At 36.0% G+C, this 27,029-nt stretch overlaps 1 protein-coding gene across 1 annotated transcript in view; it reads left to right on the forward strand.

Moving 5' to 3' along the window:
- Window positions 1-27,029, forward strand: part of COL24A1 (collagen type XXIV alpha 1 chain) — a 395,306-nt gene that overhangs the window by 357,472 nt on the left and 10,805 nt on the right. Inside the window, exons 55-58 of the mRNA XM_045980771.1 lie at window positions 8,662-8,697; window positions 8,800-8,826; window positions 22,134-22,199; window positions 22,820-22,988. Coding sequence (XP_045836727.1) covers window positions 8,662-8,697; window positions 8,800-8,826; window positions 22,134-22,199; window positions 22,820-22,988 — 298 coding nt within the window. The remainder of the gene's footprint in view (window positions 1-8,661; window positions 8,698-8,799; window positions 8,827-22,133; window positions 22,200-22,819; window positions 22,989-27,029) is intronic.

Below are 27,029 nucleotides of genomic sequence, written 5' to 3' on the forward strand. Positions count from 1 at the left end.
TTTTCCTGTCTTGCTAATTTTGGCCATTCTAACTGGTGTAAGGTGGTATCTCAATGTGGTTTTAATTTGAATCTCCCTGATGGCTAGTGATGATGAACATTTTTTCATGTGTCTGATAGCCATTTGTATGTCTTCATTGGAGAAGTGTCTGTTCATATCTTCTGCCCATTTTTTAATATGATTATCTGTTTTGTGTGTGTTGAGTTTGAGGAGTTCTTTATAGATCCTGGATATCAACCTTTTGTCTGTACTGTGGGTTTTTTTCATGATTCTGTCTCTAGTGCTTGTGGAATAAAAATAAAATTAGAGTTTTCAGGAAGTAGAACTAATCTAAGTGGTACATTGTCATGGGACCTGAGTACCCCCCCCCCAAACATGTTTAAGAGCCTGCCAAATTCTTCACAGGCCCTGTGTGAAATGACATATTTGCCTTGTTGAGCCTCAGGCATTTGCCTTGTGAGCCTTCTACAACAGTCAAGTTGCCTTGGCGGGGGGGTTGGAGGGGTATGCCCACTACGTCCAGTTAGTGCACAAGAGGTGCTAAGCAGAAGCAAATCAATAGCTTTGCAGCCAATTGGAAACAATTGTGGGAGGATGGACAAAAGGTACATAGCACGTTCTGGCTCTATATGTCTTATGCTGGCACTATTTCCTACTTTTCTGGGATGCTATTTCTCCCAGTTAAAGAAGATACTTTGTAAAGGGGCCACTTTTCTAGCAGAGATTCTGCTGAACTTACTAAAGCACCAGCTTAAACAGAGCGCAGGCATGGAGTGCAACCAAGTACGAAGGCAAATAAGAATAAACTTGAAGGTCGCAGAAAAATCTTGCTTAAAAAGTAATGAAATTATATTGACAGCTGACATTTTCTCTTTTCACCATAGGGTATTCTTGGGGCTCAGGATAAATAAGTTGCAGTTATGTCAGTTAGCTGAAGAAGCGAAATTGATTGATTTTCCACAGTCTAAGAATCCCAGAGGGATCAAAATAGATTTTTTTTAAGATTTTATTTTTAAGTTCTCTCTACATCCAACATAAGGCTTGAACTCCCAACCCCGTGATAAAGAGATGCATGCTCTACTGACTGAGCCAGCCAAGTGCCCACCCCAAAACAGATGTTTTTAATTATGCCCTTCATATTTTCTCCAGGGACTTACACTAGCAGAAAGCAAGGATGACTGCACACAGTGAAGTCATATGCCCCAGGAGGAGTGGAAAGGGGAAAGGAAATTACGGGTGAATGAATTAGAAAACACTTGAGGGGTTGGGACATGTTATTTGTCTTTAAACATTTGAAAGGAAGGGGAAGAATCTGTATCATATGAGTGACTCTCCAGGGTATATTTTAAATTGTTTATTCGTTGAATTGAATTTTCCATTTCTGTGCTTAGCTCCCTGAGAGACAGTGAGCTACATAAGAGTATGAAGTATATTTAATACTCCCTAATTTCCAGCCTGTCACACAACTTAGCACATAATTTATACAGAATAGATACCATTAGCTAAATGGATGGAACATTAAGGCTGATTTCAGCTCAATATAATAATAAGCTAATATAATAAGGAACCACTTTATTTTTTTAAGGTTTATTTACTTATTGTAGAGAGAGGGGTAGAGAGCATAAACAGGAGGGGCAGTGGGAGAGGGAGAATCTCAAGCAGACTTCGTGCTGAGTGTGAAGCGTGGAGCTCCATGCAGAGCTCTCTCTGAGCAGCGCTCTAAGCCGGGCTCTATCTCAGGACCCTGATATCACGACCTGAGCTGAAAGAAAGAATCTGTCACTCAACCGATGGTGCCATCCAGGGTCCCCAATAAGGGGACTATTTTAAAACAAGATAGTTTTGCAAGATAGTGAATGCCTGTCAGTAGAAGCCTAATGACTATCCTTCTGAGTTACTGGACTGGTAGTCCTCTACTGAGTAGGGAACTAGAATTTATACATCTAAAGCCCCTTGCAGCTCTAAGAGTTTATGATTCTAATAAAAGAAAAATAAGTAGACATCCCATAAAAGAACAAAGAAAGGGACAGAACATAAAGAAGTGTTCTTTAAAGTAGAAGCAAGATCATGTCAAGTCTGATTCTTATTCTGAATCCATGTATGTCTCTCATTCTTCGTCACTGGCAGTGTTGTCCAGATCGCCCTGATGTCTCCCCTGGTCTCCTGACTTCTCTGTGTTCCTTCCACTTTTCCCCACTACAGTTCCTTCTCTGTAGCAACTAGAGTGATACCATTAAATCATAAACCAGATTATATAACCCTCCTCTTTAAAACCTTCCTATGACTCCTTCTTGCACTGAGAATAAAGTCTCAATTCCTTACTTTAGTCTACCATACCCTTCAAGAATTAGCCCCAGTTTTCCTCTCCAGACTCATAATGTAACTCCCATCCCCTTCCTACCACACTTTCTTTTTATTCTTTGGAACTGCCTTCATTTTACTTAGAAAATTTTTCATCTGCTCTCCACGTGGCTGGCTCTTATCTCATTCTTCAGGTCTATGCTCAAATACTATCTCAGAGAAGCCTTGCATCATCATTTAGTCTCATTATTCCTGGTCATTCTCTTTCACAATATCCTGTTTTGTTTCCTTTGTAGTAGTTAGCAGTATTAAAAATTATTTTTCTGTCTCCTCTGCTAGAATATAAACTACAGGAGATGAGGGAACTTTGTCTAATAAACTGGTTATCAGTATCCAGAAATGAATGTACCATGTAATAAGTAATATTTGAGAAAAGAATTAATAACTAAATGAATACCATTCCATAAAATTAAAAGTCAACAACTATTTTCAGTTATGGCTGGTAAAGTAGCATTTACTGAGTTAACATACTTATTAGTCTTTTGCTCTGTGGATTACCATAGTTCCCTTCATAAATAAAGGCAAACTCCTAGAACACAAGGTTGGGGGAGGGGCAGAGTGGTATTTAGTATACGCAATAAAATTAGCTGTTGAAAAAAGGATTAACTGGCACATTAGGATTTACTGGTTTATCCTGGGTTTTATTGTTGATTAACTGGTACTAAATATCTTTTTATCACTTCTTTCTCTTTGATCCCCACTATGGTTTAAGAAACTTTAAAAAAGTAATCTTTTAATTCCTGGAAATCATCTGCATTAACTTTATAGAATGTACGATTTAAACCATACTGTGCTTTCATCCTGTGGAAAAGCTTACTAACATTTCTGATATTCTCATTAGGATTTTTTTCAGTATTTTCTGCAGTTTTGTTTTCTTTAAGGGAATGGTTTAACTAACTGACTACTTAAAGACTTCTAGTTAATTATTATGTTTCCAAATATATCCTCAAGGGGGTCAACCTCAAATATTATGGGGCCTCCCATATGCCCAAAATGGGGCATTTTTGGAATGAATTTTTATTAGCCAAGATCTATTATATTGAGACAAACATGATACATTACTCTTCATACAAAGATCAGAAATATAAGAATATATCAAGCAGGCTTTATAAATCTTATTTTATAAATCTTATTTTCTTATTTTATAAATCTTATATTTATAAATCTTATTTAATCTTCCATGAAGCTGGCATAAGAATTTATAAAGCTATGCCATTTTATACTAAGACCAAATCATTATTCAGTGCCTTAAAAAAAAAGTTATAGTTCACTATACAGTATATGAAATATATATATTTTAGGATAAATTTGTGTTTCCTGGCTAGGAAGTTTTTATGTTCTACAATTTAAGGTTATAAACTCTAGTATTGGTCCCAAATAGGTCCTCTCCACTGCTGAGAAAGTTGTTTCTGTATTGCTGTACATTAAAGAGTGACTTTTTCCTTTCTATTCTATATGTGCTCCGTATCTGCCTGCCTTTGGTATATATATTCTAAACTAAGCCAGAATTTTATGACATCCTAGGAAGGCTTCCTAGCATATAGCATGTAGAACTCTCTCCTCTTCCCCTGCTTCAAAACTATCATGTTAATTGCAAATTAATCTTTAAAAGTTATAAAAATTTCCTGGTTTCCATAAGACACCAAACACTTTCAGAACATGGTTAATTTATGAAGTGAGTAATGCAAAAAAAGATCATCAGAAATAATAGATACAATTAGTAAAAAAAATAAAATTTTAACTCATAACAAAAATAATATCCTAGTGTCAATCATCTGAAAAGGGTTTTGACAAAATGTCACAACTTGAAACATATAGCTTAAAGCCACAGAAGTAGAAAAAATAGAGAATAATCTCAGCATTTAAATTTTTAGATTATTTGTCCCATTTTTATAGCATATTATTTAATGAAAATCAATAAAATGTTGAAGAATACAGTTGACATTTTCTCACATACTACCTCTAAGTTAATGTGTCTTTACAGTTCTTGATGAGCAGAATTATCTTATTTGCCTCCAATTTGAAAGTGAGGAAGATGCCTTATAAGGAAAAGCTAAGTTATGGGAAAATATGTCTTAAATATTAACAAATTAAGAACTTAAAGTATACATGTATATGATTTTTAAAATCCATAGGTAGCATAATTCATTCAAATAATTATCTTTTAATTCAAGTACATATTTCCTTACATTCATACAAACTTCAAATTTAAAATTCCCAACTTGTATGCATGTGGCTACCTTATTTCTTCAAATACAACATATGAAGAAGAAAATTGATAAAATGTTTGAAAAATCACAATTTTAAAGTGAATCTTAGGGATATATCTTTACCAAACCTTGTTAGAGTTGAGATATCTGAGATCCAAATGTGCAGCAACACACTCAAGGACATGCAGCTAATTAGGTACAGAGAAAAGATCACAGCCCAGGTCTCCCAATTCCTCTAACTATTGCACTTTTCTATGAATATATAATAGTGCTTCTCAGAAAATAAGCTTTAGGAGCAACTTGGAGAAGAAGATGGTATAGACAGATGCCTCTCACCTACATTAAGAGTAGCTCAGCCACTTATATGGCAGATTCCACATGAGTAGATTCTTAATTTGTAGTTATCCTCTGTGCCTTATTATTCACTGATTCCATTAAAGCATATTACTTCTAATAAATCTTATTTAATATTACTAAATTCCCAATTAAACCCTCTAAATCAGTGCTTCTCAACCAGGAGCCATCCCACGCCTCCAAACCACACACATACCACAGGAGACATGTGGCAATATGTAGAGACATATTTGGTTGTCACAACTGGGGAAAAAGGAGAGTTGTTAATTGCATCTAGCGAGTAGAGACCGGGGATGCTGCTAAACATCCTATAATGAAAGCTTCTCAATTTATAAATGAGAATAAGGAAGCTCTGTATACCTAAGCCTGCCTAAAGTGAAGATTATAAAACTAAGTCAAGATTGCATTTATGTAACAGCAAAGTCTAACATATTCAAGTTCAGGGATTTGCTCTTATCAGTATTTTTAAAGATTAAGAAAAAATATGTTACCTTTAGAGGATCAAATGTAAATTCTGGGATTAAATGGAAAGAGAGTCTATCTCCAGTAATAGTGCTTTGACTATGGCCAAATTATTACTAGTAGCATTCACATTAATTTGGTTTCCCTTTAGGAAAGTAACACAGACAATCATAGTTTTATTATAAACTGCTTTTATTATAAACTGCTTTAGATACTTTTTTCTATAGTATCTAGAAAGAGTTATTCATTTTTTCTTATTGGTGAGCTAAAGGAATAGAAAAGAACTAATCAGTGTTATATTGTTATAATATTTTGTTTTACTTGGCTAATTGCATCATTCTATGTATTTGTTTTCTTAAAGTTGTCTTGCCCTGTCTTGTTTGGTTGCAAGTATTTCATTTGATCACATTTATGATGACCGGACTTGTTTTGGATAACAAGCTGAAAAGAAATCAATAAAGTCAGCAGTAGAATTAGCTTCTTCCTTTTATGATTAATTCCTCTTTCAAAGTGAAAGATCTATGTTTTGTCCTGAACCACCAGTGAGATTTTGCAAATATCAAAATATGCTAAGTGGGGTGAAATGTCAACTGTTTTTTTTTTACAATGGTATTCCAGAATGGAGACACTTACACAGCCAAAGTCATTCTGAGCCTGTATGTATTTAAAGGTGATCTCTAATATGAGATTTCCGTAATCTGTCATGCAGCTTCTGAGGTACAAGTTTCATGCATTCTTTATTTTAAATTGTAATCATAAGTCCTGCAAACCAAGAAATGTCCAGCAGGCATGGTACTGGAGTACTCTATCATTTTTAAGTTACTATTGTTTGCTCTAGTTGTCACAGGATATGTAGAATCAATAGCTCCGGCAATACTTAATATAAGTCAAGCATAACATCAACTTTATTCAAATCTAAATCACTGTGTTTTGTCATCTGAAGATAAGTTGTGTTTTGTCATCTTTTAACCATAATCTGAATTTGACTCAATGTTGTCTTACCATTCAGTTGACCATCAAATAAGTGAAATTTGGAGCATTCCTTTTTTAAGATTTTATTTATTTATTTGAGAGAGAGAGAGAGCACAAGCAGGGGAAGGGCAGAGGGAGAAAGACAAGCAGACTCCCTGCTGAGCAGGGACCTGGATGGGGGGCTCAATCCTGGGACCCTGAGATCATGACCTGAGCCAAAGTCAGATGCTTAACTGACTGAGCCACCCAGGTATCCCTTGAGCAGACATTCTTTCTCTCTCTCTCTCTTTTTTTTTTTCCACAGGCCACTTTTTTTTTATTAACATATAATGTATTATTTGTTTCAGGGGTACAGGTCTGTGATTCATCACTCTTACACAATTCACAGTACTTACCATAGTACATACCCTCCCCAATGTCCATTACCCAGTTACCCCATCCCTCCTGCCCCCCACCCCCCAGCAACCCTCAGTTTGTTTCCTGAGATTAAGAGTCTCTTATGGTTTGGCTCCCTCTCTGGTTTCATCTTGTTTCATTTTTCCCTCCCTTTCCCTATGATCCTCTGTCTTGTTTCTCAAATTTCTCATATCAGTGAGATCATATGATAGTTGTGATTGACTTAGCATAATACCCTCTCTTAATAGTGATTACTGTTGTTTCATTTTGAAAAATACCAACATAACTTTTCACATTTTATTATATACATTTTAATTGTTCTAATTTCTAAATTAATACTAGTTAATTTTAACATTATGTATTCATTCAATACAATTTTCACACACCTGCTACAAAGTAGTCACTATTCTTGTTCCAGAAAATGCAAAGGTGACTAAGACACTCTTAAAGGTTCCTAGGGATTCTCCACCATGTTATGTACTAGGGAATGCAGAAGTGGTTCGTTGAGCAGGAGAGAGATATCGGGGGAGGGGTGAGCAAGGTGGGTATAGAGTTTTAACTCTGAAAGAGGGATTAGAGTTGAACAGATAGAGAAGGTAAGGTAGAGCATTCCTGGTCAAGAGCATTCCTGGCAAGAGAAAGCATGTGTGAATGAACTTTGAAGATTCAGAGATCCACAAGTAGTTGGTTATATATGGAGTGTAGGTGTGTTTGGGCGACTAAGCAGAGGTAAGGCCCAGATCCTGAAGAGGAGGCAGGCATGTATGTTGATTAAGAACATATACTTTTTTATCCAGTTGACTTCAGTTTTATCCTAGCTCTGCCCTGTATTTGCTGGTTGCCATTCTCTTAACTGAAATATAGTGCACAACTTAGCATACAGTTCTCAGAAAGTGAGCACACGACTAAGCATGTAGTAAGTTCTCAGTAAATAGTAGCTATCACTGTTAGGAAGTGTATAACTTCTAGACAGTAAAGAGCCATTGCATAATCTTAACTAGATAATGACCTGATTAGAGTTCCATTTTATAAATATAATTAACATAGTAGAGAGAATAAAGTCAGGACCTCAGATTAGGAGTACAAGCAACATGTGATGCCTTAGCTAGGGCTGCTAAAACAAATTGCCATAGACTGGTGGCTTAAACAGCAAATATTATTTCTCTTATTTCTAGAGGCTCTGAAGTCTAAGATCAAGATGTTGATAGGTTCAATGTCAAGTGAGGGTCTTCTTCCGGGTTTGCAGATAGCTGCCTTCTTGTTGTATCCTAATATGGTAAAGAGATCATTTCTCTAGGTCATTACCATTCATAAGGGTTCCACCTGATCTACTTACCTCCAAAAGACCCCACCTCCAATGCCATCACATTGGAGATTGGGGCTTTAATATGTTAATGGGGAGGACACAAACATTCAGTCTATAGCACATGATTAACATTAAACTATGTCACTGTGAAGCTGGAAAAGTAGTATTTTAGAGAGATTTGGAGGTCAATTCAACAGTTTTGGGTAACCAAATTATAGGTGGATGTTGAAGGAAAAGGCGGTGTCTAAGAACACTAAAGTTTTATCTTTGCTGATAAGGTGGAGGGTAGGAATAACAGGAAAAACACACTTAGACAGTATTAACATTTTTAAATGTTGTATTTATAATTGTTTGTTAAAACGAATAAATTCAGTTTCTAGTAATATCAATAAAACATGAAAGTAAATATCCAGCTTGTTCATGAATGTGTATGATAGTTGAGTACGAAGAGGGTATGACTTCAAAACAGTAAAACAACTTTGAATCTTATGACCTGCCTCACATGAAAGGCAATGATAGAGGTTGAATCTTAGTTGTCTTGTTTATATCAAACCAAAAGCATAAGATACATGTATTGAGCTTTGTCTCCATTTCTTCTAGGGTCCCCAAGGGCCACGAGGTCAACCAGGACCTCCAGTGAGTGTATTTACATTTATACCTGTTTACTGTTGATGCTTATATGCCTTGCCTTGTTTGAGGTCTCTACTAAATAATCTTTTTTAATTTGTCATGTTATAGGGTCCACCTGGAACACCAGGCCCAAGGGTAAGTTTTCTTGGTTTTGTTTATTTTATCTTAGTATTTTATATTAAAGCTTTCTAAAGCTTCTTCTAACTCCCTATTAAAAAGCATTTCTCCTCCCTACCGCTGATCTTTTTGCTAATCTGATATTGAGTCTTCCCAACTATAAAAACAAAATCTAAACCCCAGATTTGTTGTTTACAAAATAGGGATGGTCTCTTACTTTCTTCGGTGGATTTGAGTTTGATTTTTTTTTTTTTTTAAGATTTATTTATTTGAGAGAAAGAATGGGTGTTAGGGCAGAGGAAGACAGAGAATCCCAAGCAGACTCCCCACTGAGCACAGAGCCTGACCCAGAGCTCAAGTCCATGACCACGGGATCATGACCTGAGCTAAAATCAAGAGTTGGATGCTTAACTGACTGAGCCACCCAGGTGTCCCATGAGTTTTATATAAGATGTAAAGCACACAGCACAGTGCCTGGCATTAAGTGCTCAATAAAATACTCCTTCCATTTTTTCCTACTTCTGAGTTCTGGCTTTCCTTTTTAAAATGTTCTTTTTCTACCAACCAATAATCTACTTCTTAGGCTTTATATGAATTCTTCTCAGTAACTGGTGGCTATAGAAGCCCTCAGACTTCTGTACTTGCTTCTTATCTATAACAACCCAGAGCTCTTTACCCCTATCTTTGAAGCAATGCTTCTGTTGCCTCATTATCAACTGTTATCTCCTGGACTCTAAAGTTCCAAGTTTGGTTTCCCACATGCTCTGCATTCACTCTCCTACTCAATAATCTATTTGTCTTTCTGCTTCCTCCAAGAGGTCTCCTCCATCCCAACCTTCAATGATGCCCACTCCTACAGCAGCCAGGTCAAATACAGTGATCCTTGTTCAGATTTCCTGCTAAAAAAGGTCCACCGTTGGCTACATTATCCCAAGCAATGCCTAGTCCTGTGCTTTGTAGCCTTACTTATTTCCACATGCTGCTCTGGTGTCGTTTGGATCTCTTGACAGTTCTAGTTGGTGGATCACTGTGGTCTATCCGAACAGGCCAGGAGCTCTTCATTTCTCTCAGCTTTTCATCAGGGCAAAGAATAACTTTCAAACAAGGTGCTATAGGAAGATTATCTCCTTGGAAACAGGAGCTTCATTCTCCATGATTTTTAAAAATTACTCCCCATTTCTGGCCATCTGACTTGGGGACTAAAACCTTCCCTGGCACGAACATCAATAGGAATGCCTTTCTTTTTTTTTCTTTTTAAAGATTTTATTTATTTATTTGACAGACAGTAGACTGAGAGGCAGGCAGAGAGAGAGGAAGGGAAGCAGGATCACTGCTGAGCAGAGAGCCCAATGCAGGGCTCGATCCCAGGACCCTGGGATCATGACCTGAGCTGAAGGCAGAGGCTTTAACCCACTGAGCCACCAGGCGCCCCAGGAATGCCTTTCTTTAATCTTATTTTCACATTGAAATACCAAACTTTGTGGCACCATAGCCCTGTCTCACTTGGAAAATATTTGCATGTGTTCCTATACAACCAAAATGAAGTAACGTGAGAGATTTTTGCTCTGAACAAAATGTGGATAAGAATATATACTGGGGGGGGGGGGGGGCGCGCCTGGGTGGCTCAGTGGGTTAAGCCACTGCCTTCGGCTCGGGTCATGATCTCAGGATCCTGGAATCGAGCCCCGCATCGGGCTCTGCTCCACAGAGAGCCTGCTTCCTCCTCTCTCTCTCTGCCTGCCTCTCTGCCTACTTGTAATCTCTCTCTCTCAAATAGATAAATAAAATCTTTAAAAAAAAAGAAAAGAATATATACTGGGGCACCTGGGTGGCTCAGTGGGTTAAGCCACTGCCTTCAGCTTGGGTCATGATCTCAGGGTCCTGGGATCCAGCCCCACATCGGGCTCCCTGCTCAGCAGGGAGCCTGCTTCCCTCCGGCTCTCTCGGCGTGCTGCTCTGCCTACTTGTGATCTCTCTCTGTGTGTCAAATGAATGAATAAAATCTTTAAATAAAAATAAAAGAATATATACTTTGAGGTATTATTAGGAGGTTTAAATAAAATATATGTGCTTGTCACATTGTAGATAAATTTAATAAGTTTTAATTTATTTCCTTCTTTTCTTTTGTCTTCCTTCTTGGTCAGTATGAAAGCTGGATCCTTATAATATCTTTCTGGGATTTGCACAGTCTATTGTAGGAAGTGGCAGTGTGACCCTGAGAAGAAGACTTCTAGAGCAGAAGTCTAAAAGTCAGTGAAAAAACACCTATATGTTTTTCCTAAGGTCAACTTATGGTCATACATTCTTTGAAATTCTTCTTAATTCCTTCTCATCACATGGCAAGGTAGAACTGATCATTTCCCCTTCATATTGGTAATTATTTTCATGCCAGTATCTTTCTATTATGCAATTGTAAACTCTATAAAGGTGGAAACTATTTTTTTTTAATTTCTCCCATTTAAGCCATTAATAAGTGTCTGTTGAGTGAATGAATAAATGAGTCCAAAAAGCAAGTTGCATCTCTTGGAAAATTTCAGTGGGAATCCTCCAAGATAAAATATTTCACTTGGAGGGAATTAATGCCTAGAATGGGATAGGACCATAGGATCATAGAATTAGAGAAACACATTCTCTTAGTAATTTATTTAGCAATTATTTGAGACTGACTTGTGACTCATTAGTTAGTGATTCCTGAGACCAGTTTATTGAGTCTTTAAAAAAAAAAAAGCATTTGACAAAATACAACAGCTTTTCCTGATTAAAACTCTCCAAATTACAGGGCTCAAGGGAATATACCTCAATATCGTAAAAGCCATCTATGAAAAGGCCACAGCAAATATTATTCTCAATGGGGAAAGACTGAGAGCGTTTCCCTTAAGGTCAGGAACACAACAAGGATGCCCACTCTCACCATTATTGTTCAACATAGTGCTAGAAGTCCTAGCCTCAGCAGTCAGAAAACAAAGAGAAATAAAAGGCATTCAAACTGGCAAAGAAGAAGTCAAACTCTCTCTCTTCAGAGATGACATAATACTTCATGTGGAAAACCCAAAAGACTCCACCCCTAAGTTATTAGAACTCATACAGCAATTCAGCAATGTGGCAGGATATGAAATCAATGCACAGAAATCAGTTGCATTTCTATACACGAACAATGTAACTAAAGAAAGAGAAATTAAGGAATCAGTTCCATTTACAACAGCTCCAAAAACTATAAGATACATAGGAGTAAACCTAGCCAAAGAAGTAAACCATATATGCTCTAGAAATTACAGAACATTTATGAGAGGAATTGAGGAAGAGACAAAGAGATGGAAAAACATTCCGTACTCATGGATTGGAACAGTTTAGTGAGTCTTATTCAGAATTCTTTTGAAATGAAATGAAATGAAATAGAATTGAAAAAATATGGGAAGTGACTGCTTGATAGGTACAAGGTTTCTTTTAGAGGCGATGGAAATGTTCCAACATTAAGTAGTGGTAATGGCTACACAACATAGCGAATTACTAATTCACTACACAACATAGTGAATTACTAAAAGCAACTGAATTGTATGCTTTAAAAATGGTTAAAATGGTGGATTTTATGTTATGTGAGTTTTATTTCAATAAAAAAGGCAAAAAAATTTAAGCAAAATTCATATATCAGTCCTAGTAAGAGTAAATATGGTTTTGTAAAACTATTCAGTTCCTTGTATGTATTTTTGTGTGAATCTTATCATGAAGTAAAAATATATTTCTTGCTATGGGTCAAGATAAGTTTAAAAACCTCGAATCCAGTTTAAATCCCTTTTTTTAAAGACCTATGAAAGTAAAGATGTACCCAAGTTTCTAAAGAAGAATAGCTCAAAAGTGTTTCAGGAAAAGGAATATATATTGATGGTGTTTTTGAGTTTGAGGGTATTATCACAGCAATGGCCAGACTTTAGTGCACATGGTAAAATATTTAGAAACTAACAAATCTACAACAGGATGCTAAAGTTAACAAAAAATGATTGGTGGGGAGGAGGGAAGAACAAGATGAGTATGTGTGTTGGTGTGGAGGGTGGAAATAGTAATCATTAAAAATAATTAAATGAGATAAGGAGTATTCAACTGATTTCCTCCAATTAGTGGGTCAGCTGTGAAACCTGGATTGGTGAAGACAGAGGCTGCAGCTGCTGGTATAGCCTGGTTCCCTAGGACAAGAAGTTACTGTGGAGTGGGGCATGACCTGAAATCAGTTCTTATCCCATCAATGTTTACCCTATCCAGTGATCTCTTTTTTTTTCTTTTTTTTTTTTAAAGATTTTATTTATTTACTAGACAGACAAAGATCACAAGTAGGCAGAAAGGCAGGCAGAGAGAGAGGAGGAAGCAGGATCCCTGCAGAGCAGAGAGCCCAATGTGGGGCTCAATACCAGGACCCTGGTATCATGACCTGAGCTGAAGGCAGAGGCTTTAACCCTCTGAGCCACCCAGGCGCCCCCCATCCAGTGATCTTAAGACTTCAGAAACCTTTTAAAAATTATACTGCTCCTCAAAATACTACAGTGCTCAGACTAACTCTACATTTTATTCAAATAAGTTGGGAGAGAATTATGAAGATTTCATTCCCCCAAGGTATAATGAATTCTAATTCCTCTCAGTGCCAACAACCTGATCACTTCTTATTCTCAATATTCTATTTTATGTGCATATTTTTATAAACTTTAAGTGATTTTCCTGTGAGAACACGTTCTCTCTAACAAGAACACATGGAGGGAGCTTCTGCTTTTGGATTCCTTCACTGCAACTAATGAGAGTTTTATACTCAGATGTGGGCACTTAGATGTTGCTGAATGACTTCCCCCAGCAAATCCTCTTAATAGTCCCTCTGAGCCTGTCCAGGGAAGACTATCCTTGAGAAAACATTGAATGCCTTCTATGTGCCAGGCATGACCTAGGCATGACCTAGGCTTTGGGACTTCATTGGGAATTATACAAATATGTGTATTGCCAAGAAAATTTATGAGTGACCAATTGTTACAACATTTCTTTCTAATGCCTATTGTGAGTGGGGGGGTGCTTTTTTTGTTGAGCTGACATTTAAAATTGCTGGTACCTTACTATGCATTACGTAACATACTCTACACTATTAATCTGCTAAAAGTCGTATTCTTCACAGCCGCCCATTCACAGAAAGTAAAAAAACTAGTCATTTTACTTAAGAATATTCATCTAAGACCTCTGTTGATGGGTGTTAAAGTTGTTTCTCATCTTTTACTATTACGAACAGTACCAATGCCCAGTCCCTTTGCTTATCACTTTTGCAGAATATCCATAGGACCAATTCCCAGCAGTGGGATAGTTAAGTGTAAGGGATAATGAACATATCTATTTATTTATTATTGTTATTAATTTTGGTAAAATATACATAAATTTATCATTTTAACCGTTTTAAGCATCCAGTTCAGTGGCATTAAGTACCTTTACGTGTTGTGCAACCATCTCCGCCATCCATCCCCAGAACTTTTTTGCTCTTTCAGAACTGAAGCTCTGTGCCCATTAAACAGTAATTTCCCATCCCTCCTTCCCCAGTACCTGGCAACTACCATTCCACTTTCTGCTCTATTAATTTGACTACTCCAGGAACATCATGTATGTGACAGTCATACAGTATTTGTCCTTTTATGACTGGTTTATTTCACTTAGCATAATGTCCTCAAGATTCATACACATTGCAGTGTGTGTCAGAATTTCTTTCCTTGTTAAGGCTGAATAATAGTCCATTGTATTTATATATACCACATCTGGTATATCTAAGTGGACATTTGAGTTGCTTCCATCTTTTGGATATTGTGAATAATGCTGCTATGAATGTAGGTGTACAGGTATCTGTTTGAGTCTTTCCTTTCAACTCATGTTAGTGATTACCCAGAAGTGGATTTGCTGGAGCATGTAGTGAGTCTGTTTTATTTTTTGAGGCACTGCTATACTGTTTTTTATAGTAGCTGCACACTTACACATTCCCACCAACACTGCACAGGGTTCCAATTTCTCTACATCCCTGCCAACACTTTTTATATTCTAGTTTCTTTGTTTGCTTGTTTGTTTGTTTTTTATAACACCCATCCTAATGAGTGTGAAGTGGTATCTACTTGTGGTTTTGATTTGCATTTCCTTAATGATTAGTGAGGTTGAACATCTTTTCATGTGCTCATTGAGTTATATAGCTTCTTTGGGAAAATGTGTATTCAAGTCCTTTGTCCATTTTTTAATTGGGTTGCTTGTTTGTTGTTCTTAGATTGTAGGAGTTCTTTTTATATTGTGGATAGTAATCCCTTATCCAATATATGACATAAATATTTCCTCCCATTCCATGGGTTGCCTTTTCACTCTGTCAGTTGTGTCCTTTGCACAGTTTTTGGTTCTGATCTAGTCTAATTTGCCTGTATTTTCTTGTCTTGCTTTTACTATCATATCCAAGAAACCATTACCAAAGCCAATGTAATGAAGTTTTTCCACTATTTTTATCTAAGAGGTTTATAGGTTTAGTCCTTATATTTAAGTCTGTGATTTATTTGAGTTTATTTTTGTGTATAATGTGAGGTAAGTGTCTACATTTGTTTTTTGCATGTGGATACCCAATTTTCCCAGCACTATTTGTTGAAGACTGTTCTTTCCCAATTGAAGGGTCTTGACACCTTGGTCAAAAATAATTTGACCATATGTGTGAGAGTCTACTTCTGGACTCTATTCTACTCAATTGGTCTATGTATACCTTTATTATAGTACCACACTGTTTTGATTACTGTAGCTTTGTAATATATTTTGAAACTGAAGTGTGAAGCCTTCAACTCTGTTCTTCTTTTTCAAAATTATTTTGGCTATTTGGAATCTATATTCTCTTTTGTATTTATCTTTATAGCTATGGAGTGAAATTGACTTTCTCTGCTTGACTTATTTCACTCAGCATAATCTCCTCCAGTCCCATCCATGTTGATACAAAAGTTGGGTATTCATCCTTTCTGATGGCTGTGTAATATTCCATTGTATGTATGGACCATATCTTCTTTATCCATTCCTCTATGTATAAAGATGAATATACCTCAGTATTCATAGCAGCAAAGGCCACAATCGCCAAACTGTGGAAAGAGACAGGATTCCCTTTTTTATCTTTCTAGGAAAGGTTTGCTAATGATAAATTCTCTTAGTTTCTGTTTATCTAGGAATGTCTTAATTTTTTCTTCATTTTCAAATGATAGTTTTGTTGGATATAGAATTCTTGGTTGACAGTCTTTTACTTTCAGTGCTGTGAATATGTCAGCCTACTACCTTCTTGCCTTTATGATTTTTTTATGGAAATTTAGCTGTCGATCTCATTGAAGATCACTTGGGTCTAATGAGTCTTCTCTCTTTCTGCTCTCAAGATTCTCTGTTTTCCTTTGCTTTCAACAATTTGATTATGATGTGTCTAGGGAGAGTTCACTGAGCTTCTTGGATTTGTAGGTTCATGTTTCTCATCAAATGTTCAGCTATTCCTTTTTTTTAATTGAGGTATAATTGATAACATTGTGTTAGTTTCAGGTGGTTTAGGTTCTTTCCATTTCTTGTCTATTGTAAATAATGCTTCAGTGAATATAGGAATCATATATGTCTTCAAATTAGCATTTTTGTATTCTTCAGATACATACCCAGAATTGGACTAGCTGGGTCATTTAGTAATTCTATTAATTTTTTGAGGAATCTCTATATTGTTTTTCACAATGACTGTACCAATTTACATTTCCAACAACACTGTACAAGAGCCTCCTTTTCTCTACATCTTCTCCAACACTTGTTATTTCTTCTTTTGATAATAGCCCTTCTAACAGTTGTGAAGTAATAGCTCATTGTGGTTTTGATTTGCATTTCCCTGATGAGTGGTGATGTTAAGCACCTTTTCATAAACCTATTGGCCATTTGTGTGTCTTCTTTGGAAAAAATGTCAATTCAGATCTTCTGCCCAATTTTTAATTGTTTAGTTTTTTTTTTTGTTTTTGCCATTGAGTTGTATGAATTCTCTATATATTTTGGATATTAACCCCTTTCCAGATTATATGATTTGCAAATATTTTCTCCCATTCAGTAGGTTGACTTTTCATTTTGCTGATTGTTTCTTTTGCTGTGCAGAAGCTTTTCAGTTTGATGTAGTCTCACTTGTTTATACTGGCCTTCATTACCTTTGCTTTTGTTGTCAAATCCAAAAAGAAATTATCACCAAAACTGATATCAAGGAGCTTACCACCTGTGTTTTCTTCAAGTCTTTATCCATTTTGAGTTAATCTTTGCATATGGGTAAGGTAGTGGTCCAGTTTCATCCTATTGCATGCAGCTGTCCTGTTTTCCCAATACCATTTATTGAAGAGACTGTCCTTTCCCCATTGTATATTTTTGGCTCCTGTGTTGTAAATCAATTGGTCACATATGCACGGATTTATTTCTGGATTCTCTATTCTGTTCCATTGGTCTATGTGCAGCTTTAGTGCCAATATCATACTGTTTTGATTACTATAGATTTTAATAAGTTTGAAATTAGGGAGCCTGATACCTCCAGCTCTTCTTTCTCAAGATTGCTTTGGTTAGCCAAGGTCTTTTGTGATTCCATGAAAATTTTAGAATTGTTTGTTCAATTTCCGTGAAAAGTGCCATTAGAATTTTGATAAGGGATTGCATGACCCTGTTGATTATGTTGAGTAGTATGGACATTTTAACAATATTAATTCTTTTAATCCATGCATGGAATATCTCTCCTTTTATTTGTACCTTCTTGTTTAATTTCTTTCATCACTGTCTTATAGCCATTATTTCTTGAAATGTTCTTTCTGCCCCCTTTTCTCTCTTCTCCATTTCTGAGATTCTCATTATGTGTGTGTTAGTTTTCTTGTTGGTGTTCCTTAAGTTTCAGAGCCTCTGTTCATTTTTTTCATCTTTTATCTTTATACTGTTCTGACTAGAAAATCTCAATATACCTGTCTTCAGGTTCATTGATACTTCTGTTACTGAAATCTACTGTTGAGCCTCTCTAGTAAATTTTCATTTCATTGTTTGTATCTTCCAACTGCAGAATTTCATTTGGTTCTTTTCCATAATTTCTATTTTTTTTCAATTGATATTCTTTGTTTGTGAGAGGTCTTTTTTCATATTTTCCTTTAGTTCTATAGAAATAGTTTCCTTTAGTTTTTTGAACATATCTAAAATAACTAATAAACATCTTTGTCTACTAAATACAACATTTGGGCTCCCCCAGGAGCAGTTTCTCTCTATTGACTACATTTTTGCTTGCTTATGATCCATACTTTAATATTTATTTGCATGTCTTTGTTGTGGTGGTGGTTGAAAATTATACATTGTAAATAATGTAATGTGGCATTTCTAGAAATAAAATAGGTTTATTTTTGTTACTATTTGTTGTTGTTGTTTGTTTAGTGACTTTTCTGAATATTATAAAGTCTGTATTCTTCAACATGTGTGACCATTAAAGTCTACTCAACTAGCTTAGTGGCCAACTAACAATTGGAATGAGATTTCCTTAAATGGCAGAATGAGTAAATCTCCCAGTTTTTACCAAATGTCTCAGTGTATGTTGGAGCACCCCTTCGTTGCCCAGCAAATTGAGCACTATAACTTAACTTTAACTTCCTGATTTCAGAGACTAAAAGTCAGAGGAGAGAACTTAGGGCCTTCTAAGCATGTGCAGAACCCTACATATATACATGGACTTCTAGATTTCCAGAACTATGTCAAAGCTTTTGAGAGTCTCTGTGGACATCTTATTCCCTACCTTTTTCTTGTAAGCTTTTTGTTAGCTTACTGTTTGCCCAGCTGTTTTCCAATGCTCCAGACAGCCACAAAGTTAATTCCCTCTAAATGTTTTTGAAAAATGCTCCCAGGGAAAAGGTGTTTTGTATTGGATGAGCTGTGAGTCAGATAAAATAAAGACAGTTTTGCAAGTAGTGTCTTCCAGGGAACCACCAGACAAGTCAGATAATGATAATTCACTGGAAATGACTCTGAAGCAACTCTGACTCCATTCTGTTCCTTCTGTGGCTGTGACTTCTTGTTTTTCCTGTAATTATGTGCTGTTGTTTTTTAGCTACTACAGAACTGGAAAAGGATATGGGGAAAAAGGGAAGAAAGAAAGGAAGAAATTGGAGTAGGGCAAATTAAGTTACATGAAACTCACTGCCCTTCCCAAGATTCAGCTATTTTTCTTAAATAAATTCTCCTCACATTGCCGCAAGCATTTTGTTAATTTCCATAATCCTGAAAAACTTCATCCTTACATTTTTTCCAATTTTCTCATTGCTTTGATAGGAGAGAAAATTCTGGGAGGTCATTACTTCACTGTTTTTTCTGTCTCCTAAATACTTCAGTGTTGAGTATATAGGTTTTAAATAATCTGTGTGATGAAATAGAAGAACATATAAAAGAATACTTCTGCTGCATACTGAAGTATAGTGTTTGCCTCAAATAAAAGCATTTGTGCAATTGTTTCAGTTAAAAACTGAACTAGCTGCTCTTTTCATAGAACACCATATTTTTGTGACAGACTAACAGTGTTATACACACATGAGTATTTGGCAGATATTTCCTTAAACATGAATTAAGTGAGCCTGTCATTTCAACAAAACTACTGACAGAAGTTGATCCCAATGATAAGTCTTAAACTTTCAAGCAAAAATAAAAATTGGGGAAAACTTGTATCTACAACTCTGTTCGATAGCTGTCCAGTACTTATATTTTTCTCATGAGATTGGTGATGATGTTAACAAATATAATTGTGTGGTATTAATAATGAAATGTGCCCATATTTAGAAGAGCTGCATAACTCCACAAATCAATATTTTTTAGATAAGCAATGCATGTTGTTAACAAAATCATGGATGCATAGAAGATTCTTCCACAGTTTAAGATAGACCAATAGATTTTAATATAAAAAGCACTAAAAGTTCATAGATTTGATTTCACATTTCACATTTCAACTAACCCTTAAGAAACTATCATTTATCAAGTTTTGCTATGAAAGAGAATATCCACAATTATCTGAAAAAGCTACTAAAAGAATCCTATTTCTTTTCAGGGTGGTGGAATGTGCCATCTTGGGTATCTGCTAGTTTCTCTCCCTCGTCTTCTGCCCCTCCTATTTGCCTCCCCCTATTTGCCAGGACATGCTCTCTCTCAAATAAAAAAAAAATAAAATCTTTTCAAAAAATAAAACAAAAGAATTCTATTTCCAACTGTGTATCTCTTTAAGGCCAGATTTTCTTCACACATTTCAACTAAAATAACATATCATAACAGACTGAATATTGAAAGAAATACAACAGTTTAGCTATCTTCTATCAATCCAGACATTAAAGATATGTACAAATGTGTAAAACAGTGCCATTCTTCTCACACTTTTTTGTTTTTGGAAAATACAGTTATTTTTCATTAAAATATTTACATTAACATATGGGTTATTTTAAAGCAGTGAACACAAATAGTTTTAAAATCTGTGTTTTGGGGCACCTGGGTGGCTCAGTGGGTTAAAGCCTCTGCCTTCAGCTCAGGTCATGATCCCAGGGTCCTGGGATTGAGCCCCGCATCAGGCTCTCCCCTCAGTGGGGAGCCTACTTTCTCCTTTCTCTCTCTCTCTGCCTGCCTCTCTGTCTACTTGTGATCTCTCTCTCTCTCTGTCAAATAAATACATAAAATCTTTAAAAATAAAATAAAATTTGTGTTTGAATTTCTACTGTGATAAAGACCAAAAGTTATAACTCATCTGAATAAAAGTTCTGTAAGGCCCTTAATAATATTTAAAAAGGCAGAAACGTCTTGAACTGAAGAGTTTGAGAATTGCTTATGCTAGTTTTTCTAAGATCAAAGCCCTAATCACAAACCAACTGGAAAATATGAAGGTGGATACTATTCAGTATTTAATTCAGTTGCCCATGTTTAGTGTCAATATTTTTATGTGACCCATGCCTGAAATCTGCTTATCCATGCAGGCGTGATGGTCAGAATTATTCTGCACAGAACCAGAAAGGCTGGTCCTTTCTATTTTGTGAATAGACCACGCTTCTCTATTTGATAGCTTTTGTGCAAGGCTATTACTCTGCCTGGAAAGCTCTCGCACCTACTCTCTTCACAATTCTTATTTAGTCTTCAGATCACAGATCAAACGTCACTATCTCAGAGAAAACTTCCCTGACCTATTCCTTCCAAAACTCTTCTCCAGATTTCACTAAAACCCCCTAGTCTCTTTAATGAGTCCAAGCACATTTTTTCTTTCATTAGCACATATCACAATTTATAATTATGTAGTTTTAGGATTTGATTAGTGCCTTTGTCTCCCTTAAACTCCAGCTTCACAAGGGCAGTTTTCTTTTGATCTTACTGTTTTGTCCTCAATATGTATCACAGTGTTTGGCAGTATATATATACAGAATGATTCAATTATTTTCCAATATGAAAACCACATGTTGAGGCAAGGAAGAGTACATTTTACTGATTGTCCCATCATTTTAAATAGTTTTTCAAATTACAAGCCATGAGTTAGGAGAGATCTGTTGAAAACAGTTTTTATCGTATGACTCTCCAAGTAAAAAGATATCTTAGCAACACAATTATTCTGAAAGAAATTAGACTGCTTGATTTGTTGACACAGATGCCATTTCACAGAACTTTATCCCAACTCATGCTTCTTAGTTTCCAAGCTTTTTAAAAAGTAAAATGCAAAAAAGACTTTTACTAATGGTTATGGTGAGGCTTTCTCTAAAAATATCTTTTATTAAATACAGGAGGAGATTGGATTCATGCTGTATTATTTCTTTTGGGACTAATGGTGCATTTTCCAACTTCAGAAATTGTTTTTAAGACCACAAAAGTATCAGATTAAACGAATGTGGTGACTACCTCAGGACAGTAGTATTTTATTATATTTTCCTTCCAAGAATGTAACTGTTATAAATTACTACAGTTATTTATTCTTCACTTTACGATTTATTAACTGAGGGGGTCATATTTCATTCTTCTGCCATTTGAATAACTTTTGTGTGTGTTTTTATGTAGCAGTGACAAATAGTTTTTCATTTGAGGGCTCTAGACTTTGGTCCTGTTTTAATTAGGAGACTTTTGAGATTTGGATGAAGGCAGCATATTGTCCTTTCAGCTATCCGGGCAAAATTTGCAAGATCTGTCTAACCATAAGAGTTACAAACCACCTTCAGATAATAAGTCTAGTATACTTTAACAGCACTGCTTTCAGAATTTACAGCCCTTACTGTAGAGTACTCAGTGTTGATGTTACTGCTAATCTCAAATGGTTTTGTTTTACACAGAAACAAATGGATATCAATGCTGCTATTCAAGCCTTGATTGAATCACATACTGCTCTACAGATGGAGGTAATATATCTGGCTTTATTTACATTGGCACTCTCAATATACAAATTAAACAGAAAGTTTTTTCTGAGTCCAAAATGTGGGCTTTATCTCAAAGATTGTACTTAAAACAGATTGAACAAAGTAGGCATTTTTTAATAAACAGAAATATATGCATGGGATGTTTTTTAAGGAAACCATTTAAAACAAAAATGTAATACATTTAAGGAATTTTTTAATAAGGAATTAGATACTGTAGGAGAAAATAGTTAAATGAAACCTAGCCACCTCTTAAAATAGAATCTATCATTGTTACTCATTTTTCTCATTTAAACTCTATTCAATGTATAATTTTCTTTAAAACATTATACCACACCAGGCATAGTAATTGTTTAGTTTTATGTTAGCTTGCAAACTAGACCATTAGAGTGAATTTAATCTCTTATTTTGGGTCAAGACTAATAAAATATACACATAGGCCTGTATTTACATATAAACTCTTCATTACACGCCTCTTCCAACTCATTACATACAACAAGGATACATTTTTCTTCTGCCTTGGTCCATGTTGATTGTAAGGGTTACATACTGGTGATGGCTTCCCTATGCTTTTTTGCTGATTCATTCCTCTGATGACTTGGCAGAGCTACCAGAATACCGAAGTGACTTTAATTGACTACAGTGCAGAGATATTCAAAACCCTGAACTACCTTAGCAATTTACTGTACAGCATCAAGAACCCTCTTGGCACACAAGATAACCCAGCACGAATCTGTAAAGATTTGCTTAACTGTGAACACAAAGTATCAGATGGTAAGTTCTTGTTTGTTTGTTTTTTCAAACTCTGATGTCCGATTTCATCATTTCAGTGCGTTTGAGATTTAGAGTGTATTCATTTAGAATCATAATCATTTTGATAAAACCCTTGTAGAAGACATTTTAGTGTTTTCAGAAAACAAATACTCTTAGAGGGACATAATTCTGAAGTCAGAGTATCCTTTTCTGAGGGCTCATTAACAATGTCTTCTACACAGCCTTATTGATCCCCAATGTTTCCTACTCCACAATAACTATATCACTTGCTTACCCTTTGTGCTTGGAACCTATCATACTCATGTTAAAAATTAAAATAGGAAGGACTGACCTTTGGGGTTAACAGGAGTACACGTCAGGTCTACCAGAAGTGGTAACATGAAAAAAAATATGGTAGAACCCCTGCCACCACGCCTCCTGAATTTATGGTTTTTCCACAAAATGGAAATTAAATGCATCATTGCAGAGTCACTGAGTAGGAAGATGGTTTGGTATTCTTGGAATTTTTTTTGCCTCTACACAGATAGCCCAAAATTCATTAAGCAGAGGTGCAAAAATGAATTTAGAGTAGAAGCATCAAGGAAAAGTTTTAAAGCAAGTAGAACAGCTATAATTATCTAATGATAAGTAAGGGAACCCCGTCTGCTACAATATATCATTTAATTTTAATTTCTATTGGGTCTGAGGTCAGCTGCACATTCAATATTAGTAGTTACCATTTTTCGCTAAAAATTCTATTCCCAACAGAGTAACATATATGCTGATTTGGAAAAAAAAAAAAAATGATGTTATATCCTTCTGTAGGGTGAATAGTAGTCCGTATTTTTTTAACTTACATACATATATGCCACATAACACACACACACTCTCATACATTCTTGCCCAAGAACACATACTTCTACTAGAAGTGCAAAGAAAATATTTATATTAATAAAATGCTTAACTTCTATAGATATTTCTTGCTCTAGATTACCACAAAAACTAAACTAATATTTATAGTTACAGTGGCTATAGTAATTCTGAGTTTGATTCTTTCCCATATTTGAAGGCATAATTCTATATGCAATTCTATAGAATTGAAAGGAAAAAAGACATTTTAAGACATACAAATGACTGAAATCTAATTCAAGGTCTGCCTTCCTTGTAAGAAAAATAGCTAGTGGTATGGATTGCAAGGTATCAGAAAGGTTTTAATGCCCCAAAGTATTTTGATCACTAGGAGACAGTAAATGTTATAGAAAAACACAAAACAGCAGCGAAGGGGGATACAATAGAGAGTAGAGTGAGGGTAATTTTAAATATAGCAGTTAGATAAGGCATGTCTGAGAACATGGCATTTGAGAAATGTCAAAAGGAGGTAAGAGGACAAGCAACAGGAAATCTAGGGAAAGAGCTTTCAGGGCAAAAAAATCACCAGCAAATGCCTTGGGAGTGAGTGTCTTTAGTGTGTTCTAGGAGTCGCAAGAAGGCCAGTGTGACTAGAAGAGAGTGCAAAGGGGAAAGTGGTAGAAAATGAAGCCAGAAAGATACCCCAAACACAGATTATATAGAATCTTCTGAACTACACAGAAGACTCCAGCTTTTGTTCTTAATAAGGTGGGAAGCCATTAGAAGTTTTTCAGGCAAAGAAATGATATGATTCGACTTAGATTTTTAAAATATTACTCTGGCTAATATATTACAAATAATAATAGAGACAAGAGTAAAAGAAGCCACTGAGAAGGCCATTGAAAAAATCCAGATGATTTTTTTTTTAAGATTAAGATTTTTTAAGAGATGATGATGGGTCGAACTAGAGTTGGTAGCAGAGGAAGTGATAAGAAATGAGCAAGTCTTTGGCTATATTTTAAAGTACCTATTCTCCTGTAGCTGTTTCAAAAAACTGAAGCAGAAGGAAAACTTCCAGACTCTTTTTATGAAGCCAGCATTACCCTGATTCCCATACCAGACAAAGACCCCACCAAAAATGAGAATTTCAGAACAATATCCCTGATGAATATGGATGCTGAGTTTCTCAACAAGATCCTAGCAAATAGGATCCAACAGCACATTAAAAAGATTATCCTCCATGACCAGGTGGGATTCATCCCTGGGTTGCAAGGATGGTTCAACATTCGCAAATCAATGTGATAGAACAAATCAGTAAGAGAAGAGAGAAGAACCACATGGTCCTCTCAACTGATGCAGAAAAAGCATTTGACAAAATCCAGCATCCATTCCTGATTAAAATGCTTCAAAGTATAGGGAGAGAGGGAACATTCTTGAACTTCATAAAATCTATCTATGAAAAACCCACAGCAAATATCCTCAATGGGAAAAAGTTCACAGCCTTCCCGTTGAGATCAGGAACACGACAAGGATGCCCACTCTCACCACTCTTTTTCAACATAGTATTAGAAGTCCTAGCAAAAGCAATCAGACAACAAAGAGAAATAAAATGTATCCAAATTGGCAATGAAGAAGTTAAACTCTCTCTCTTCACAAATGACATGATGCTTTATATGGAAAACCCAAAAGACTCTACCCCCAAACTATTAGAACTCATACAGCAATGCAGTAATGTGGCAGGATACAAAGTCAATGTACAGAAATCAGTTGCTTTCTTACCCACTAACAACAAAAACACAGAAAGGGAAGTTAGAGAATCGATTCCATTTACTATAGCACCAAGAACCATATGATACCTGGGAATAAACCTAACCAAAGAGTTGAAGGATCTGTACTCGAGGAACTACGGAACACTCATGAAAGAAATCAAAGAAGACACAAAAAGATGGAAGACCATTCCATGCTCATGAATGGAAAGAATAAACATTGTTAAAATGTCTATACTGCAAAGAGCCAGCAGTTTTTGATGATAATTGGATATAGGTTAAGAGAGAAATAGATTGATAGAGGATGACTCTAACAAGGATTTGACTAACAGATGGAAGTGTGAGTTCCTGTATAGAGATGGAGAAGCAAGTTTCAGAGAAAAGATCAGGAGTTCAGTTTCAGATACAATTCATTTGAGATATCTGTTAAATATCAAGTAAGAATGTCCAGGAGATGGGAGGCTGTTAAAGAGAGAGATCCTGGCTAGGGGTAAGAATTATGAATTCACTTGCATATAAATAGCATCCAATGCCTTATGACTGCTTAAGACTCCCTAAAGAGTAGGTGGAGAAAGAAAAGTGAAGAAGTCTAAACATCATGTCTTAGGGTTCTTCAATGTTTAGAGATCAGGGAAATGAGGAGGAACTAGCAAAGAACGCTAAGAAGAAGCTATACTTGATAGGAATAAAACTAGATGCATGTGGAATGAAGAAAATATTTTCCTGAGGAGGAAGAGTTCGATGGGGTCCTTGTTGGATAAAGTTAAGACTTAGAGAAGCTACTGGATTTAGTAGCATGAAGTTTTATGATGACCTTCACAAGAGCAGTTTAGGAGAATGGTAATGGGGGCGCCTGGGTGGCTTAGTGAGTTAGAGCCTCTGTCTTCAGCTCAGGTCACGATCCCAAGTCCTGGGATTGAGTCCCGCATTGGGCTCTCTGTTCAGCAGGGAGCCTGCTTTCCCCCCGCCCCCCGCCGCCAACCCGCCTGCCTCTCTGCCTACTTATGATCTGTCTGCCAAATAAATAAATGAAATCTTAAAAAAAGAAGAAGAAGAAGAAGAAGAATGATAGTGGTTAAAACTTTATTAGATTTTAAAAGAAAATTGTAGAGCCAGAGAGTGTCCACTTCCAGTGATGAAGCAAGAAATTCAAATTGCCTGGCTAAATTGTTCTTTAAGTTACAAGCATCAAATAGGTAAGAGAATACTGAGAACATTTCAAGCCAACATTTCGAAGAAGACAGTGGAGAGATGAACATGCTTAGAGCTACTCTTGCCCTACGTGTGTTCACAAACTAAATACTGCTTTTGGTGACTTTATGGGGCTAAGAGTCAAATATTAGCATCTGTGGTCCACCGAGTGTGGGGATTTAGGCTTTCAAGGAGCTCCATTCTAAGAGCAAACATAAACTGGAAGAAAAGAGACATTCATATAGATTGTAGCCTA

This window comes from Meles meles, chromosome 1 (assembly GCF_922984935.1).
Source record: "Meles meles chromosome 1, mMelMel3.1 paternal haplotype, whole genome shotgun sequence".
Taxonomy (NCBI): domain Eukaryota; kingdom Metazoa; phylum Chordata; class Mammalia; order Carnivora; family Mustelidae; genus Meles; species Meles meles.